At 37.3% G+C, this 18,692-nt stretch overlaps 1 protein-coding gene across 2 annotated transcripts in view; it reads right to left on the bottom strand.

The window, feature by feature from the left end:
- Positions 1-2,228: 2,228 nt before the first annotated feature.
- Positions 2,229-18,692, bottom strand: part of STAM (signal transducing adaptor molecule) — an 81,974-nt gene continuing 65,510 nt past the window's right edge. For both annotated transcript variants that reach the window (XM_043563513.1, XM_043563515.1), the window contains exons 13-14: positions 18,155-18,330; positions 2,229-3,552 (exon numbers count right to left, since the gene is read on the bottom strand). In XM_043563513.1, the coding sequence (XP_043419448.1) occupies positions 3,321-3,552; positions 18,155-18,330 (408 nt within the window). In that variant the 3' untranslated portion in view covers positions 2,229-3,320. The remainder of the gene's footprint in view (positions 3,553-18,154; positions 18,331-18,692) is intronic.

Below are 18,692 nucleotides of genomic sequence, written 5' to 3'. Positions count from 1 at the left end.
GAGATTCAAAATGCTCTAGAACATAAGAAAACAAAATGTTGAATCTAGGAAAACTTCAGAAAAAATTACTGAAGTTTTATAATTTCAAATGAAGATCAGACTACAAAAGAATACATAAAAGTCAGATAGCTATGATTAAAAACTGGGGGGAGAAGATGTCATCATAAATAGTATACAAAGTAATCTAGACACTTGACAAGAATACTTAATCGAAACATGATTCTCAAGTAAAAGATAACTGAACATAAAGGCCTCAGAAAATATTTAGGTAAGTTTCTTCTATATATTTTATTCTACGGGGTACAGGCAGTTAAATGATTTAAAAAAAAAAAAGGAAAAGAAAATGATGTAAGAATGAAAACTTTACGGTTTTGTTATTAAATATTTAAAAAGTAATGTAACAGAAAGCTAAAATTACTAGTACAACTGGTAAGGAAAAAGATGAGAAAAAGAAAACAGTGATTTTAAAGTATTAAACAGATGAAAATTTGACCAGCAATACTAATGGACCTCATTTTAGAAAATAATATATAGTTTTTATAGTTGCATAGTTTATCACATAGGACACTAATTTGTCTTATATAAACTTAAAGCTTTGGACTAAAGGTATCCTGAGATGAATTATACATGTGATATATACATGAAAACTGTACTAAAAGTAATGTTAGTGGCCTATTAAGCATTTTAAATACAAAAATTAAAAGGTATAGAAACAAAAGTTCCAGAAGTTATGAACACAATGATGGGAATCTCTTACATCCCTAATATGGTCCCTTGCTGAGTAGGAGAGGTACAGAGAGGGACGATCCTTGAGTTGGAAAGACTATAAAATCACAGTAAGTACACACTATATATACATGAGTCCTAGCAGGTTTGTGGCACTGATACATTATCACATCCAACTGGCTGTGGGGTTTGTCAGTTACTTATACTAGGCAGTAACTGGCTGAATTTTTCCATTTAGATGTCACTGTTTATGCATACACACTCAAATTTTATAAAGGCAATAAACTGAGAAGTAAAATTTGCTTCACAGAAATCAACATTATAGTCAATTCATTGTATAAATAATTCTCTTCCTTAAAAAGGGGGAGGCAGTCATATTTTAAAAAGACTTTTTGAAAGTATGATACATACGCTGGTTTCAGAACAAAATCATTTATTTATGCTCCTAACTGGTCCTTTCCTATTTCTATCCTTGCCATGTCATCTGAATGATGGCAAATCCTGGGGTTCCTCTCCACTGGAATTTTTCCATCTGGTATTTTTATACCAAATAAACGTAAAGCACAAACTAACACAGTATCAGTTTTTAAGTATTCTTTGAAGCCTAGTAATGTAATAAGTAAGAAAAATGTATATACACTGCAATAAGGGCAGCTTTTTTTCATTTCACCATTCATTCACTTTTACAGGGCAAAAAGTATACCAGAAACTACGTAAATGATGTTACAGCATGAAGGATCTCAAGATAAACTGGGAAAATGATACATGTGCCAGTTTGGTAAAGAGAAATTCATCAAAAGACAGAAAAATACAATGTGACTTGGGAAAAGGTCTATCAGTTAGAATATTCAAGTTGGAATGAAAAAGATTATAATCTGTTTGATAATGTTTATCAAGAAGCAATATATTAAAAATTTTAATGGAAAATGTGAATTCAAGTTTTAAAATTACTATTTGAGGGCAACATACTCTACACGCAGGAAAACACAAAAAATAAAACAAACAAACAAATAAACTGAGGAAAACAAACCACTAGGATGACATATTGCAGGTGAAGATCATGCTGTAAACGTGAACCTCCAACATGAGTCACCACTGAGATTACTTGCCACAGATGGGATCGTTTGTCAAAAAGGAAAGGAACAAGCTACCTGACTGCGATCTTAGAAAATACACATTAAATTTTCACTTATGGTATGAAGCATGTTAGGTCAATTCATTTAATATAATCCTGAACTCAATTTTTCAGTTGTTTAAACAGTGTTAAATAACAGTATAGCACAACTACGGAAATGATAAATATTTAAGATTAAAATGTCGGTGGAAAACGTATTTCATACAGATCAAAAGGAAAGCCTTTGCTCACAAATACTCCTGAATAGGAAGCCAAAATAATCCCATTAGAACTTTACGAGAGAAGAGCCCCAAAAGTCCAGTCTGAAAGAGAAGAATAAATATACAAACTATGAAGCAAAACCAGGAATATAGAAGACTTTGAAACATCTACTTATATCCATTTTAATGAACAATTAAAGGATACAATGTGTTAAAGACATATTTAAAAGACTACTAGTGGGAAACGACAGATGAGTCAAATTTTGTTTATATCCTAAATAATTACAAGAGACTTTGAAAATGTAGTGTAATTCATGTTTTCTTTCCAGTTTAAAAATTTCTATCCATTGCCTCTATCTTTGGTGTCACTGCCACCAAGAAACACAGTATACAGCTCAGAAATCTAATTTCTATCTTCAACTAGGAAAAAGTAAACCAACATTATTCCTTTAAAAATAAGATATAAAGAATGTGATCCTACTTAATTTTGTCTCATGGTCCCACAATATCCTGAAATGTCATGCCGAAATGTCAAAGTGTAAAAGGGAACATCATCATTTGCTATAATTGCACCAAAAATTTAGCTCCTGTACGCTGGTGTGATGACAGCTAGTAGTACACAGAGGCTACAGAAAGACGTAAAATACGTATGTTTAGCTCACAAGTAGTCAAAGGAAGGTTCAGTTTAATGTGAAACTGGAACATGGACAGCATAATGCCTTCACGTAAATATGCTACAGCTTTGTTCTCTTGCAGTTTAAAGGGATAGTGTAATTACCTTAAATTTACACAAAACATTATGAAACATGGTAGTTGTTCATGATTAAAATAAAATAGCAATGTAAATTAATTTAACAGTGTTAAATATATTCACATGATCACCATTGTGATTCAAAATGGCCACTAATGAAGTCACACAGCAGTATATGTACATAACGTTTGCCACAACAGTGTTTTTAAGTTTGACTTTTTGCAGACCAGGTAATTTCATGAGACAAATAATCTTGTATCAATTCTTTCATATTATGAAAGGAATTAAATGTTGTAAGTAGTTTCATTCCTCTAGGGGGCGGGGGAAGGGAGAACCTCTAAAAAGTCAGTGCAAATTGAAGAGAGTTCTACCTTCTTGAATATTGGAACTTGTAGACCAAGATAGATTCCTATAAGCTGAGGATAAACAAACCTTAAGATATTAAAGAATCTCATAACATTGTCAGCGGCTTTTAGCAGGTATTTGCCACAAAGAGGAATCCCAAGTCCTATAGCAGAGCCTTCTGAGAATATGGTTGCTGTGGCTGAGGTGGCTGTTGACTGCCTCCGGGTTGAGGCAACGATGATGATGTTAAATTATAGTTTGGCACCTGGGACATATTAGTTCCTGCATTCTGGTATATAGTGACATCGGCAGTAGCAGCAGCAGCGGCAGGAGGAGGACTATATACTGAAGCCTGGTTGGGGTATGTATTTCCTTGAACAGAACTGACCATTGTGCTGTGGAGGGGGAAAAAACACTCGATTAGATCAATACTGACTTACACAGCCATGTAGATAGAGATAAACAGGAAAGCTATTCATTAAACTTTCATTCATTCATTCATTCATTCAATCAATCAATCCATTCCATAAATATTTATTAAACACCTCTAAGAGCCAAACACTGTTATTTTAGGCACTGGGATATCATAAAGAAAGAAGGAAAAAGAGCTTGGAGCTCATCATGAAGCTTAAATTCTAGTAGGAGAAAAAAGGTAATAAATTTATAATATGTCAAGTGGTAATAATGGGTATGAAGAAAAATAAAGCAAAGTAGGAGGACCAAGGGTACCTGGGACAAGAGATTCCAGTCTAGAAGAGTGGTAGGGGAAGGCAACGTTTAAAAAGACAGCCAAATTATGGAAAGAGCCTAAATGTCCATCAACTGATGAATGGATAAAGAAGATGCGGTTTACATATACAATGGAATGCTACTTGGCAATGAGAAAGAATGAAATCTGGCCATTTGTAGCAACGTGGATGGAACTGGAGAGTGTTACGCTAAGTGACATAAGCCATACAGAGAAAGACAGATACCATATGTTTTCACTCATATGTGGATCCTGAGAAACTCAACAGGAGACCAGTGGGGAGCGGAAGGAGGGAAAAAAAAGTTACAGAGAGGGAAGGAGGCAAACCATAAGAGACTCTTAAATACTGAAAACAAACTGAGGGTTGATGGGGGGTGGGGGGAAGGGAAAGTGGGTGATGGGCACTGAGGAGGGCACCTGTTGGGACGAGCCCTGGGTGTTGTATAGAAACCAATTTGACAATAAATTTCATATAAAAAAATTAAAAAAAAAACAAATAATAAATTAAAATAAATTAAAAAAAAATAAAAAGAGAGCTGAAAAAAGTGGGAGAGGGAGTCATACTGATTATCTAGGAGGGGAAAAGTGTACCAGGCAAAGTGAAGAGCAAATACAGAAGCCTTAGAGAAGAGAAAAATGCCAGCCATGTTCAAGGAACAGAGAGGAGGCCATGATGGAGGCAGAGTGAGCAAAGGGGAGAACAGTATACCATTAAGTGGCAGAAGGAAGGGCGAGGACAGCCTTTGAATACATAGTGCCTTAGAGACCACAGCAAGGATTCTGTTTGAGTGAGATAAAGACAAGGACTGGTTGGTTTGGACAGAAGAGTGATGTAATTTGACTTAGGTTTTAACAGACTCACTTTGCGCCAATGATAGATACAAGGATACCTGAAAGGAGGCTGTCCATGTGAGAGATGACAGTCAGCTAGAGCCATGGTGGACATGGTCAAGAGGGGAGGAAAGGGCGGATTTTGAAGGTAGTGCCATCAACATTTGCTAATGGGAAGTGGTCAAGAATGCCTGAGGTTTTAGAATGGAGTACCTGGTAGAGTGGCCGTTCACTGAAAGGAAGACTACAGATAAGCATCACAGTAGATTTGGGGAGGGAGAATCAAAGTATAGTGGTAAACACATCAAGTGAGAGACCTAGAAGATTCACAAAAGATAACAGACGGGTCTGGAGTCCAATGAGAGGTCAGGACTGGAAATACATCAAACAGTTATTGGCATACACAGCGTGTTCAGAATCACAGGCCTGAAGAAATAAATCATTCACTCAACACTTAAGTGAATACTTCTTATTTGAACCCTAGACCTAGAAACAAGAAAGATAAAGAGGCACTAGGCAAAGAAGACTGAGGAGTGGCAATAAAGTGGAAGGAAAACGAAGAGAGAATGGTCCTGGCCAAGTGGAGACAGTATTTCAAAAAGGACGGGACCACTGGATCTGACAATACAGAAATCACCAGTGCTTGACAAGAGTAGTTCCAGTGCAGTGGGGGAGATGAAAGCTTAATACCCTTGTTTCCCTTACTTCCCTGGAAATATAGGAGCATTGAAAGAAGCCTTCGATCTACCCTGACCACAGTTAGTATCGGTACCATGCCACTGTCAGATTCAGCCTTCCCTCTCGCTGAAAATGATCAGTGTCAGTGCTCCCTTCCAAGGCACCCTCCACTGTGCGTGGCTCCTAATCCACCAAAACATTCCTTCAAACTGTTTGCTGCCTCTGCTTCCTCTCTCCCCGTTCCCAACCTGCTATCTGAGTTTCAACTATGTGCAAGGCACTAGGTTAGCTATACAAAGAGAAATACTCAGGGCTTTAATACTGAGATTTCTTCCCCCACCCTTTCTATGAAAAATGTAAAACAATCTATGCACTGGGCAATTGCCCAAAATTTTCAAAATGTTGCCTATTTCTAAACTTTTCAATTGTTACACTGTTTACAAATCAGTCATTTGTAAATTCAATGCTCTTGTACTTGGCACAAATTAAACCAATTCATTATGATCATAGATAATCCGCTTACTGCCACGTTCCACCAACTAATGTAACCACTCAAGTAATGATTAAAGGCATTAACCTTTATCATCTATGTGTTGTGTTGTGAGATATAAAGTACTGGAAGAAGTCAGATCTGATGTCATTACTTATATTAGTAAGGGTCACAATACCTGTACGATAAAATGTTGAGACTAAGTGGTAAGCTCTGGAGCCAAAATGCCTGGTTTTGTGTCCTAAGTGGGACCTTAGTCTTACCCACCATGCCTCAGTCTCCTCATCTATAAAAGAGGGGTGACAGTGTACCTTCTTCATAGGTTATTAGAGTAAATGAATTAACACATGTAAAGCATAAAGTACAATGCCTGGTACTTAATGAAACTCCCCATAAATGCCAGCTATTACTGTAATCATTCCTGCTTTGTATTATATCCTTTGCCTCAATTTACAGTTCCACCATCCACCCAAGGGCAGATCCCAGCAATTCACCCAATACTTCCCTTTCATATCACTGCTCTGCCCTAGCTCCCTACCTTGTCACCCATATGCAATCATTTGTCAATCTCCTAAATAACTTTCCCCATCTCTTATCATTTTATCCTTTAGACAACCATTTTTTGTCTAATATATACACTCACCCAGCTTCTTACCTAGCCCCTAAGAATTCATCTATATTATTGCCACTTAAAGCCCTTTAACGAGCTTTCCCACACAGGACCCAACCTCCTTAACATATCTAGGACCATTCACTGTCCTTGTCAGTAACTCCAAGCCTATCTCTCCCCTGTCCCACCAGAGTTGAATCCTTTAGTAAAACTGTACTATTTGATAATGCTTAGAATGTACCACACGTTTTTATAACTCCTTGGTTTACTCCTTCCATGGATACCAAACCATTTCATACTACCAAAGTCTTTGCTCATGACAGAAAATCTTTCTTACTTTTTTCCTCCAGGGTAAGAATAACAAGCTTGAGCATATTTTCTTGTAAACATTCCCCGAACCACAAGGCTCCTAAAGCACCCTGCAAGTACCTCTATTTGTAATTTATGTGATCGTTACATAATCTGTATGTGTTTGCCTCTAATAACCAGTAAGCACCTTGAGGCTAAGAAACTAAAATCAATGGTCACCTAACATTTGACCAGGGAGTCGAGAATGTTCAATAAAAAAAGGATAGCCTCCCTCATAAATGGTGTTGGGAGAGGTGGATAACCACATGCAGAAAAATGAAACTGCACCTCTGTCTTACACCATTCATAAAAATGAACTTGAAACAGATTAAAGATTTGTATTTAAGCCCTGAAACTCCTAGGGGTGCCTGTGTGGCTCAGTCAGCTAAGCAGCTGACTTTGGCTCAGGTCATGATCTCGTGGTCTGTGAGGTTGAGCCCCACATCGGGCTCTGTGCTGACAGCTCAGAGCAGGGAGCCTGCTTCCGATTCTCTATCTCCCTCTCTCTCTGCCCTTCCTCTGCTCGCAATCTGTCTCTCTCTCTGTCTCAAAAATAAATACACATTAAAAAACAAACAAAAAAAAAGACTTGAAACTCCTAGAATAAAACAGAGAAAAAGCTCTTTGACAGTGGTCTTGGCAGCAATTTCTTGGATGATAACAAAAGTGTAGGCAACAAAAATAAAAATCAACAAGTGGGACTACATCAAATTACAAAGTGCAGCAAAAAAAAACAATCAACAAAATGAAAAGGCAACATATAGAATGGGAAAAAATGTTTTAAATCACTATCTAATAAGGGGTTAATACCCACAATATATAAAGAACTCCTATAACTCAACAGCAAAAAAAAGAAAGAAAAAAACAAAAAACCCTAACAGCCCAATTAAAAAATGGGCAGAGGAACTGAATATACAGTTTCCAAAGAAAACATAAAATGATCAATACGTACATGAAAGGTGCTCAATGTCACTAATCATCAGAGAAATGGTAATGAAAACTATAATGAGATACCACCTCACACATGTTAAAAGGGCGATCATTAAAAAGAAGTATTAGCAAGAAGGTGGAGAAAAGGGAATCCCTGTGCAGTGTTGTTGGGTATGTGAACTGGTGCAGCCACTCTGGAAAACAGTATGAAGGTTCCTCCGAAAATGAAAAATGGAACTACCATATGACCCAGCAATCTCATTTCTGGATATATATCTAAAGAAACTGAAGTCGGGACCTCATAGAGACATCTGCACTCCCACCTACCCTGCAGCATTACTCACAGCAGCCAAGGTATGGAAACAACCTAAGTGTCCATCAGTGGATGAATGGATACAGATATGGGGTTTATACACACACGTGCGTGCACGCACACACGCACACGTACACGTACACACAAATGGAATACTATTCAGACCCAAGAAAGAAGGAAATTCAGCCATTTGTGACAACTTGGATGAGACCTGAAGACATTATGCTAAGTGAAATAAAACACAGAAAGACAAATACCATATTATTTCACTTATATGTAGAAATCAAAAGAGTCAATCTCAGAGGACAGGTGTGGTTACTAAGACTTGGGAGTTGAGGAAAATGAGGGACTCCTGAATGAAGGGTATACACTTTCAGTTGTGGGACTGAACAAGCTGTCATCTAATGGACAACATGGTAGTTCTAGCTAATAATCCTGTGGTTTAGGAAAGTGCATCAGTACTACCTTACCCAATTACCAGTAAGATCGTCCTAAGATGACAGAGATCTGGACAAGTGATGGTCCACGAACCAAAAGTGTATGTAAAAGAATAAGAAACTGCCTTCTAGGTATGAACTGAGGGACACTTAAAAACCTGTCCACCAAAAAAAAGAAGACAAAATAATTGCTCATGGACCATGAATCGTAATGACAAAGCAGTACACCTCTATCAGGTATACTTCCAATCCCGATTCTTGCTCTTCCCAATTTTGTTATCCTACATTTACTTTGTCATCAATTTCCTCATTTAAACACATAACACAAGTTTTCTTAAAGTTTTTTTTAAATGTTTATTTTTGAGAGAGAGAGAGAGAGAGAGAGAGAGAGAGCATGAGCGGTGGAGGGGCAGAAAGAGAGAGGGAGACACAGCATCAGAAGCTGGCTCGGGCTCCAAGCTGTCAGCGCACAGCCCAACGCAGGGCTTGAACTCACAAACTGCAAGATCAAGACCTGAGCTGAAGTCAGATGCTTAACCAACTGAGCCACCCAGGCACCCCACAAATTTTCTTACAGAAAAAGAAAATTTGCAAGAAATTAAAAAATTTATCTCATTGGCCCTAACACAGCACCTGAAATTCCCATCAACACTAAATATTTATTTATGAAATATTTACCAAGTTCCTACCAGGTGTAAAACTCCGGGCTGCACAGTATGCATCCAAAGGTGAAAGAGGGGCCTGGGTGGCTCAGTCAGTTAAGCGTCCTACTCTTGATTTCAGCTCAGGTCATGATTCCACAGTTCATGAGTTCAAGACTTGCATTTGGGTTCTGTGCTGACAGTGCAGAGCCTACTTGGGATTCTCTGTCTCCCACTCTCTGCCCCTCCCCTGCTCACGATCTCCACCCGCCCCCTATTAAAACATTAAAAAAAAAAAAAAAAAAAGGTGAAAGAGACTTAGCTCCAGCTCTCCATATTCAATAGTTTAGTTTAGGGATATAAGCAAGTTTATAGTTTAGGGATATAGTTTAGGGATATAAGCAAATTAAAAAGTGACAGTAAAACAGTACACCGTGTGCTGGGGTCCTGTGACAGCAACAGAAGAGGAACAGTGCTGGAGAGGAGGGAAGGCAAAACAGGTGGTCTAGTAAAGACAAAGTTCTAAGAACTAAAGAATAAACAGAATTAGCCAGGTTTTTAAAAAGGGCTAAATATTTTAAGGAAATGTTCTACAAAAAGCACCTACTGAAATGTGCATGTATCTCTTGAGAGATGATATTAACAGCCACAATGTATCAGCAGATGAGGCCCCAGACTACAGAGAAGGACCTGCACCAGGGATTTCCATGACCTGACTGCAGAAGCAGACACAGCAACAGAGGACAAAAGTCAACAAGACACTGCAGCTCTAAAGCACAATGTAAGTTCAAGCACCTACCAACAGATTAGTTCACTTACAAGGACAATTTCTCCAGGCCCTGACCTAAGAACTGTTCCCAAGCAATCTCTAGTAACAAGGTTACTAGAGCAGTATGTGACACAGTAACAGAGGACTAGCTGGAAAAGAGGCAGCACTTCTGGCTCCATAGTAAAGTATCGAAGAAGTTCCTAGTTACCTTATGTACATTCTCAACAATACCTACCTACCTTGTATCTAGTTTTTTAAAAAAAAGGATGTTACTCTTCCAAGAACAGCTGCTCACTACCAATTTGCTTATGTCCCACCTAAGGGTATTCATATTCCTCCAATCTCAACTTTAAAAAAAAAAAAAAAAAAGTCTTAGAACAGAAAGAGCTACACATAACATTTTTTTCCTAACCTATATAACCCAGTAGTAAATTCCTTGTTTTTTAATGGCTATAATAGGCCTCCCCATTACCCTTTTTCTTATGGTCACTTCAGAATACTAGATGTGATCACAAAATGACATGTGAAGATCCCTAAGCATCCCATGTATGACTCTTGAGAACGAACAACACAGTGATGTTAGTAGAGCAGCATTCCTGGGAAACTTCCAACACTAATGGAAAGGTTTCTACAAATTGTGCCTGTGCCAACAAGAAACTTCAGCTGTGAGTCAGAAGAATATCGTGACTTCTAGAATGACACACTGTTGAACTCTTACTGCCTATCTTTTATTCACTTTAAAAGAAAGACTTCAGTTTAGGTTCCCATTGAAGCAGCAAAAACATATCATTATAAATCTCATCATATATAATCATTTAACTACGTGAATAGGCATTAGGAATAAACAGCCAAAACATGGGCCTGTCTTTTCATATTCAGCTACTTGATGCATAAATCATAGAGGCATATGGCTTCTTGTATCTCTCCTTTCAAATGGTTTATCTTGCCGTGATATATACTAAATTCCAATGTAGGGCAAAAAGAAGGAAATATTTGTCTTAAGACACATCCCAGAACTATAAATTCTATAACAGTAATGATAAAAAACATTTAGATTTCATATGAAATTTGTGGAAGATAATAAATTATAGTTATCGAATTTAAGTTTCATTAAAGTCCTTAGCAAGTATCATCACATACTCAAATAAAAACAAAACCAAATTATGGGCTGGGTTTAAGATGAAACCCATGAAATAATTTACTCTGAAAAAGACCAGAAAACTGGATAAAGCCTCTGCAACAAAGGACAAAAAAAGATACCACTGAGATAGGCAGGAGAGGCAGAGATACCGTCTGGACAAAGAACCCCATCCCAGGCACTGTGATCTACAATTGGGAGAGATCTCAAATATACACACATTTTCCCTGGACAGTGAGGGGTCTGTGCTCAGGCACCCCAACCTTCAGATCCTGCATGAGAAGAGCTCCAAATATTCTGGGTTTTGGAAAAACAATGGTGACTTAATCAAGGAAAGCCACAGACTTCAGGGAACTTGTTCTTGGAAGAGCTAGATATGGAGACTCACTCAAAACCCAACACTAAAACAACAGTTTGAAAAGCGCCTGGACTCTACATAAACAAGAAATATTTACTAATCTTGAAGTGCCCACCAGAGAGGCAGGAAACTGTTGGGACTTTCTCCAGGGACAGAGAAACTGGTAGGAGCCATATCGGTGACCTCACCCTACCTTGAGAATGTCAGGGTTAGCAACTACCATTCTGGAGCTATCTAGCCTACTGCTAGCTAGAGCCACAGTGAAGAACTCTGCCCACACCCAGCACAGCCATGAGAAATGGTCAGGTGAGGGCAAGACGCATGCCTGCCGCCATGTCGCAGCACATCTGTGAGTCACAGCCCAATCAGGCACCAGCCCTACCCACTCCCACACCACAGACTGGGCCCTGACACAGCAGACAAGCATGCACAATCCACACAGAGGACACCCTGTGAGCACCAAGCTCTGCTCAGAAGGGATTATGCTTCTTGTGCTCCACACAAGGCCACTCCTTCAAGACTGAGAGGGTAGTTAATCTACCTAACACAAAGAAACAAACACGGAAAGTCAGGCAAAATGAAGAAACAGAGGAGTATGTTCCAATGAAAGAACAAGAAAAAAATATCAGAAAAAGACATTAATGAGACTGTAACAAGCAACCTCATAGAGTTCAAAGTAATGATCATAAAGAAGCTCAGAAGCTGATCACACTTTGAAGAAAAATGGATGAACAGTTTTATCTTGAACAAAGAGAGAGAAAATATAAGAAAGTACCCAACAAAAGTTATGCAACTGAAAAATACAATAAGTGAACTGGAAGATATACAAGGCAGGTACAACAGCAGGCTGGATGAATCCAACGTTTGATCAGCAAACTGGAATTCAAAGCAACAGCACTCATCCAGAAGGAACAGAAAAGAAAAAAAGAAAAAAGAAAACAAATGAAGACCTTTAATAAAATATCAAGCAGAACAGCATTCCCATTACAGGGTCCCAGAAGGAGAAGATAGAAAGAAAAGACCAAAAAACTTACTCTGAAGAAATAATAGCTGAAAACTTCCCCTTATCTGGAGAATGAAATGAACATACAGGTCCAGGAAGCTCAGAGAGCTTCAAAAGATATGAACCCAAAAGATCTACACCAGGGCACATTATAACTACAACAGTGAAAGTTAAAGAGAAAATCTTAAAAGCAGTAAGAGAAAAACAACTTATTACATACAAGAAAAACCCCATAAGGCTATCAGCAGATTTTTCTGTAGAAACTGAAGTTCAGAAGACAGTATTTATAGTGCTAAAAGAAAAAACCTCCAACAAAGAATCATCAAGCAAGATCATCACTAAAAATTGAAGGAGAGATTAAGAGTGTTCCCGATAAACAAAAGCTAAAGGAGTTAATCACCACTAAACCTGGCTTTTCAAGAAATGCTAAAGGGATGACTTTAACATGCAAAGAAATGGCACCAATTAATAATAAGAAAACATACAAAAGCAAAAATCTCATTGGGAAAGGTAAAAACATAGTAAAGGTAGATCACTCACTTATAAAGCAAGTATGAAGATTAAAAACCAAAAGGAGTAAAATTAATTAAAATGCAATAATTAGTTAAGGGATGCTAAAATAAAAGTGCAAAATGACACATCAAAAATATAAAAACTGGGGGTAGTGGGAAAAATGTTAAGTTTTGGAATGTGTTCAAATTTAAGTTACTATCAACTCAAAACGGACTGTTATATACACAGTAAGTTATATGTGAATGTCATGGTAACCACAAAGCAAAAACTTCTAATAAGTACACAAGAGAAAATGTAAAAAAAATCTAAACATACAATGAAGAAAGCCATCAAACCACAAGAGAGTAGACAAAGAAAAGGAACAGAAAAGAGCTTTGAAAACAATTAACAAAATAGCAGTAAATATATACCTATCAATAATTACTTTAAATGTAAATGGGCTAAACTCTCTAGTGAAAAAAAGATGAAATAAATGAATAGATTTAAAAAAATGACCCATCTATATGCAGCCTACAGAAGACTTACTTCAGAATCAAGTCCAGAAACAGACTGAAAGTGAAGGGCTAGAGAAAGATATTCCATGCAAATGGAAACAAAAATAAAGCTGAAGTAGCTGTACTCACATTAGACAAAACAGACCTTAAAAGACAGTAATAACAGACAAAGAGCATTACACAATGATAAAAAGGTCCAATCCCAAAAAGACATAACGTTTAAAAATACATGGGGCGCCTGGGTGGCGCAGTCGGTTAAGCGTCCGACTTCAGCCAGGTCACGATCTCGCGGTCCGGGAGTTCGAGCCCCGCGTCGGGTTCTGGGCTGATGGCTCAGAGCCTGGAGCCTGTTTCCGATTCTGTGTCTCCCTCTCTCTCTGCCCCTCCCCCGTTCATGCTCTGTCTCTCTCTGTCCCAAAAATAAATAAACGTTGAAAAAAAAATTAAAAAAAAATAAAAAATAAAAATACATATGCATCTAACATAGAAGCAACAAGATAGATAAAGTAAACATTAACAGACCAAAAGACAGGAATGGACAGTAATACAGTAATAGTAAGGGACTTTAACACCCTACTTACATCAATGGATAGATCATCCCAACAGAAAATCAATAAAAAACATCAGCCTTAAACAACACATTAGACCTGATGAACTTAGATATTTATAGAACACACCATGCAAAAGGAACAGAATACACATTCTTCTTAAATGCATATGGAATATTTTCCAGGACAGACCATATGTTACACTACAAAATAAGACTCAATAAATTCAAGAAAACTGAAATCATATCACGCATCCACTACGGCCACAATGCTATAAAAACCAGAAATCAATTACAAGAAGAAAACTGGGAAAACTACAAATATTTGGAGATTAAATACTATGCTACTGAACAACACTGAATCAAGAAAGAAATAGAAAGAGAAATAAAAAACAAAACACCTAGAGACAAATGAACAGAAATATGACATAGTACAATCTATAGGATTCAGCAAATGTAGTTCTAAGAGGGAAGATCAGAGCAATATAGGCCTACCTCAAGAAACCAGAAAATCTCAATCTAACTTTCCACATAAAGGACCTGGAAAAAGGAGAACAAATGAAGCCCAAAGCCAAGAAAAATAAGGAGATAATAAAATCAGAGAAGTAAATAAGAGACACATAAAATAAATACATACATACATAAATAAAACTAAGAGCTGGTTCTTTGAAAAGATAAAGAAACTCAAACCTTTATGAGAAAGAGAGGGCTCTAGTAAACAAAATCGGAAATGAAAAAAGTTTTAACTGACCCCGCAGAAATACAAAGGGTGAGGAGCAACTACTACAAATATATGCCAACAAATTGGAAAAGGTAGAAACAATGGAAAAATTACTAGAAACAATCTTCCAAGGCTAAATCATAGAAAAATAGAAAATCTGAATAGACCAGTTACTATAAGATTGAATCGGTAATCAAAAATCTATCAATGAACAAAATTCAGGACTAAACAGCTTCACTGGTGAATTCTACCAAATATTCAAAGATTTAATAACTATCTTTTTCAAACTCTTCCAAAAAATGAAGAGGAGAGACTACTTCCAAAATCATTTCATGAGGCCAGCCTTACCCTGATACCAAAACCAAATATGGAAATCACAAAAAAATGTCATTACAAACCTATCGTTGATGAACATTGATTCAAAAATCAACAAAACATTAGCAAATCAAATTCAACAGTACATTAAGAGGATCAAACACTATGATATTAAATGACATTTATTACAGGGGTGCAAGGATGCCTCAACATCCACAAATCAAACAATGTGATACACCACATTAACAAAACTAAGGACAAAGATCATATTTCAACAAATACAGAAAAAGCATTTGACGAAATCTAACATCTACTTCTGATAAAAACCCTCAACAGAGGGTTGAGGTACAGAGGCACCATTAGTCAACATAAGAAAAGATATAATGACATAGGCACAGCTAACGTTATACTCGACGGTAAAGAGCTGAAAGCTTTTCCTCTAAGATCAGTAAGAAGACAAGAATGTCCACTCTTGCCACTTTTAGTAAGCATAGTATTAGAAGTCCTAGCTACAGCAATTAAGCCAAAAAAAATAAAAAGAAGCAAGGATGGAAGGAAGGGAGGGAAGGAGGGGGGAAGAGAATGTATCCAAACTGGAAAGGAAGAAGTAAAACTGTCACTATTTCCAGATTACAGGAGAGTACATGGCGATAAGCCAAAAGACACCACCAAAACAATTGTCAGAATACATGAATTCGGTAAAGATACTTGACAAAGATTTTATAAACACACAAAATCAATATATAGAATTGTAGCATTTCTTATATACTCATAATGACTGATTAGAAAGAGGAACTAAGAAAATAATCCCATTTACAGCTGCATCAAAAAGAATAAAACACCTAGAAATAGATTTAACGAAGGAAGTGAAAGACCTGTACACTGAAAACTGTAAGACACTAATGAAAAAAACTGAAGATGACACACAAAAAGGAAAAATATTTTGTACTCATGGTATAGAAGAATTAATGCTGTTCAAGTCTCCATACTATCCACATCAATCTACAGATTCATTGCAATCTCTATCAAAATTCCAAGAACTAGAACAAATAGTTCTAAATTTTGCATGGAACCAAAAAAACAAAAAAAAACAAAAAAAACCCAAATAGTAAAAGCAATCTTGAGAAGGAATGACAAAGTTGGAGGTATCGTGCTCCCTGATTTCAAAGTATACTACAAAGCTATGGTAATCAAAACAGTATGGTATCAGCATTAAAAAAAACACAATGATCAGTGGAACAGAATTGGGAGCTCAGAGTTACACCCACACCTATATGGACAATTATTTTACAACAGAGGAGCCGAGAACATCCAATGAAGAAAGGACTGTATCTTTAATAAATGGTGTTGGAAATACTGAACAGCCAAATAGAAAAGAATGAAACTGGACTACCAGCTTACACCATACACAAAAATGAATTCAAAATGGAGTAAAGAGGGTGCCTGGGTGGCTCAGTCAGTTAAGTGTCCAACTTCGGTTCAGGTCATGATCTCACAGTTCGTGAGTTTGAGCCCCGCGTCAGGGTTTGTGCTGACAGCTTGGAGCCTGGAACCTGCTTCAGATTCTGTGTCTCCCTCTCTCTCTTTGCCCCTCCCTTGCTCTCTCTCTCTCAAAAATAAACACTACAAAAATATATACAAAATGGATTAAAGACTTGAATGTAAAACCTGATGCCATAAATTTCCTAGAAGAAAACACAAGTGGTAATAAGCTCCCTGACATCAGTCTTAGCGATATCTGTATGGCTCGGACTCCAAAGAGAGAAACAAAAGAAAAAAATAAACAAATTACATCAAAATAAAAAGCTTCTCCTCACCAAAAGATACCATCATCAAAATGAAAAGCAACCTACTGAATGGGAGAAAGTTTTTGCAAATCATGTATCTGACAAGGATTTATCCAAAATACATAAAGAATTCACACAACTCAACAACGAAAAATACAAACCATCCAATTTAAAAAGTGGGCAGGTGATATGAATAAACATTTTTCCAAAGAAGACATACAAGATGGCCAAGAGGCACAGGAAAGACGCTCAACATCAGTAATTATCATGGAAATACAAATCAAAACTACAATGAGATACTATCTTATACCAATTAAAATGGGTATTATCAAAAAAGACAAGAAATAGCAAGTGCCGATGAGGCAGTACAAAGAAGGGAACCATCACATACTGTTGGTGGGAACACAAAGTGGTGCAGCCAACATTTGGAGATCCCTCAAAAAATTAAGAACAGAACTACTCTATGATCGGGCTCTTCCATTTTTGGATGTGGTAATTACCTGAAGAATACAGAATCATTGATTCGAAAAGGTATAGCCCCCCTTTTGTTCACTGCAGGATTATTTATAATAGCTAAGAAATGGAAATAACCTAAATGTCCACCGATAAATTAATGGATAAAGAAGATGTACGTGGGGTGCGTGTGCCTGTGTAGTAGTATGTACAGTGTACATATACTACAGCCCTAAAAAAAAAATTCAATCTTGCCATTTGAGACAACATGCATGGACCTTAGAAATATGTTATGCTAAGTGAAATAAGTCAGAAAAAGACAAATAGACAATATGATTTCACCCATAGGTGGAATCTAAAAAACAAACAAACAAACAACGAAACCAAACTTAAAAGAGAACAGACTGGTGGTTTACCAGAGAGGAAGGGGGTGACGGGGTAGCTGGAATGTGTGAAGAAGGGTGATGGATGGTAACTGGACTTTTAGTGGTGATCACTTGGCAGTGCATACAGATGTACAATTATAACGTACATCTGAAACTTCATATAATGTTATACGGCCAATTTTACTTCAATAAAAAGAAAAACGATAGGAAATTTAAAAAGGACAGAACCAAGACCTGAATACAGCCGTTCAATGAGTCAGTAGGACAGAGGAATAGCCTTCTGGCTAGTAATGCAATGCTGCAAGGGGTCCTGTAGGACCCACTCATCACCGTAAACAGGGCTGACCATCTGATATTGGTGATGGCATCCATCTATCCTAGGTTGTTCTCATGCAGTTCTTACGGTTACAGATGAGTGGAGGCATTTAAGAGTTATAATAGCACTAACTCCAAACAGTAGTCAAATAGCAGTCAAAACTCAAATTACTTAGGGTAAGAAGCCTGAGTCTGCTGACTGGGAAGGGCTGGGTTTACAGATGGTGGAACAGCTCCTTGGCTGAGAGAAGACAGCTGCTCTGGGGGAAGACTGTAGCTCCTGAGATGGCTCATCTGTGCGCTCCCTGCAACCAGGTAAGCACCACTCTGAGGAGGCCCTGGGTACACCTAGAACAGGTCATGATTAAAAAAAAAAAAAAAAAAAATTAGACTTTCTAAGATTTTAACAGGTGTGCCAAAATTTCTTTGTAGAGGCATTCAGTTACAAAGTGAACAATGAAAGCTCCAAAATCTTTTTAAAAGTTACTTCTTTTGACAGGTATTTTAAAGAATACTTTTCAGTGAAGTGGGCTTTCTGATCATTTTTGTTCTTAGGTAAACAAACCATGAGCTACACTCAGGTTTATTTCATACAGAAACAATAAAGGAACTTATCTTGAAACTAATATTATCTCTCTTTCCATACTGATATTTTAAGTACTTTCATAAAAGGAATCTCAAAAAATGTTTAAGAAGTATCTCTGAATTCA

This window comes from Prionailurus bengalensis, chromosome B4 (genome assembly GCF_016509475.1).
Source record: "Prionailurus bengalensis isolate Pbe53 chromosome B4, Fcat_Pben_1.1_paternal_pri, whole genome shotgun sequence".
Taxonomy (NCBI): domain Eukaryota; kingdom Metazoa; phylum Chordata; class Mammalia; order Carnivora; family Felidae; genus Prionailurus; species Prionailurus bengalensis.
Note: the sequence above shows the minus strand (reverse complement) of the source record. Positions and strands in the feature narration are given on the sequence as shown.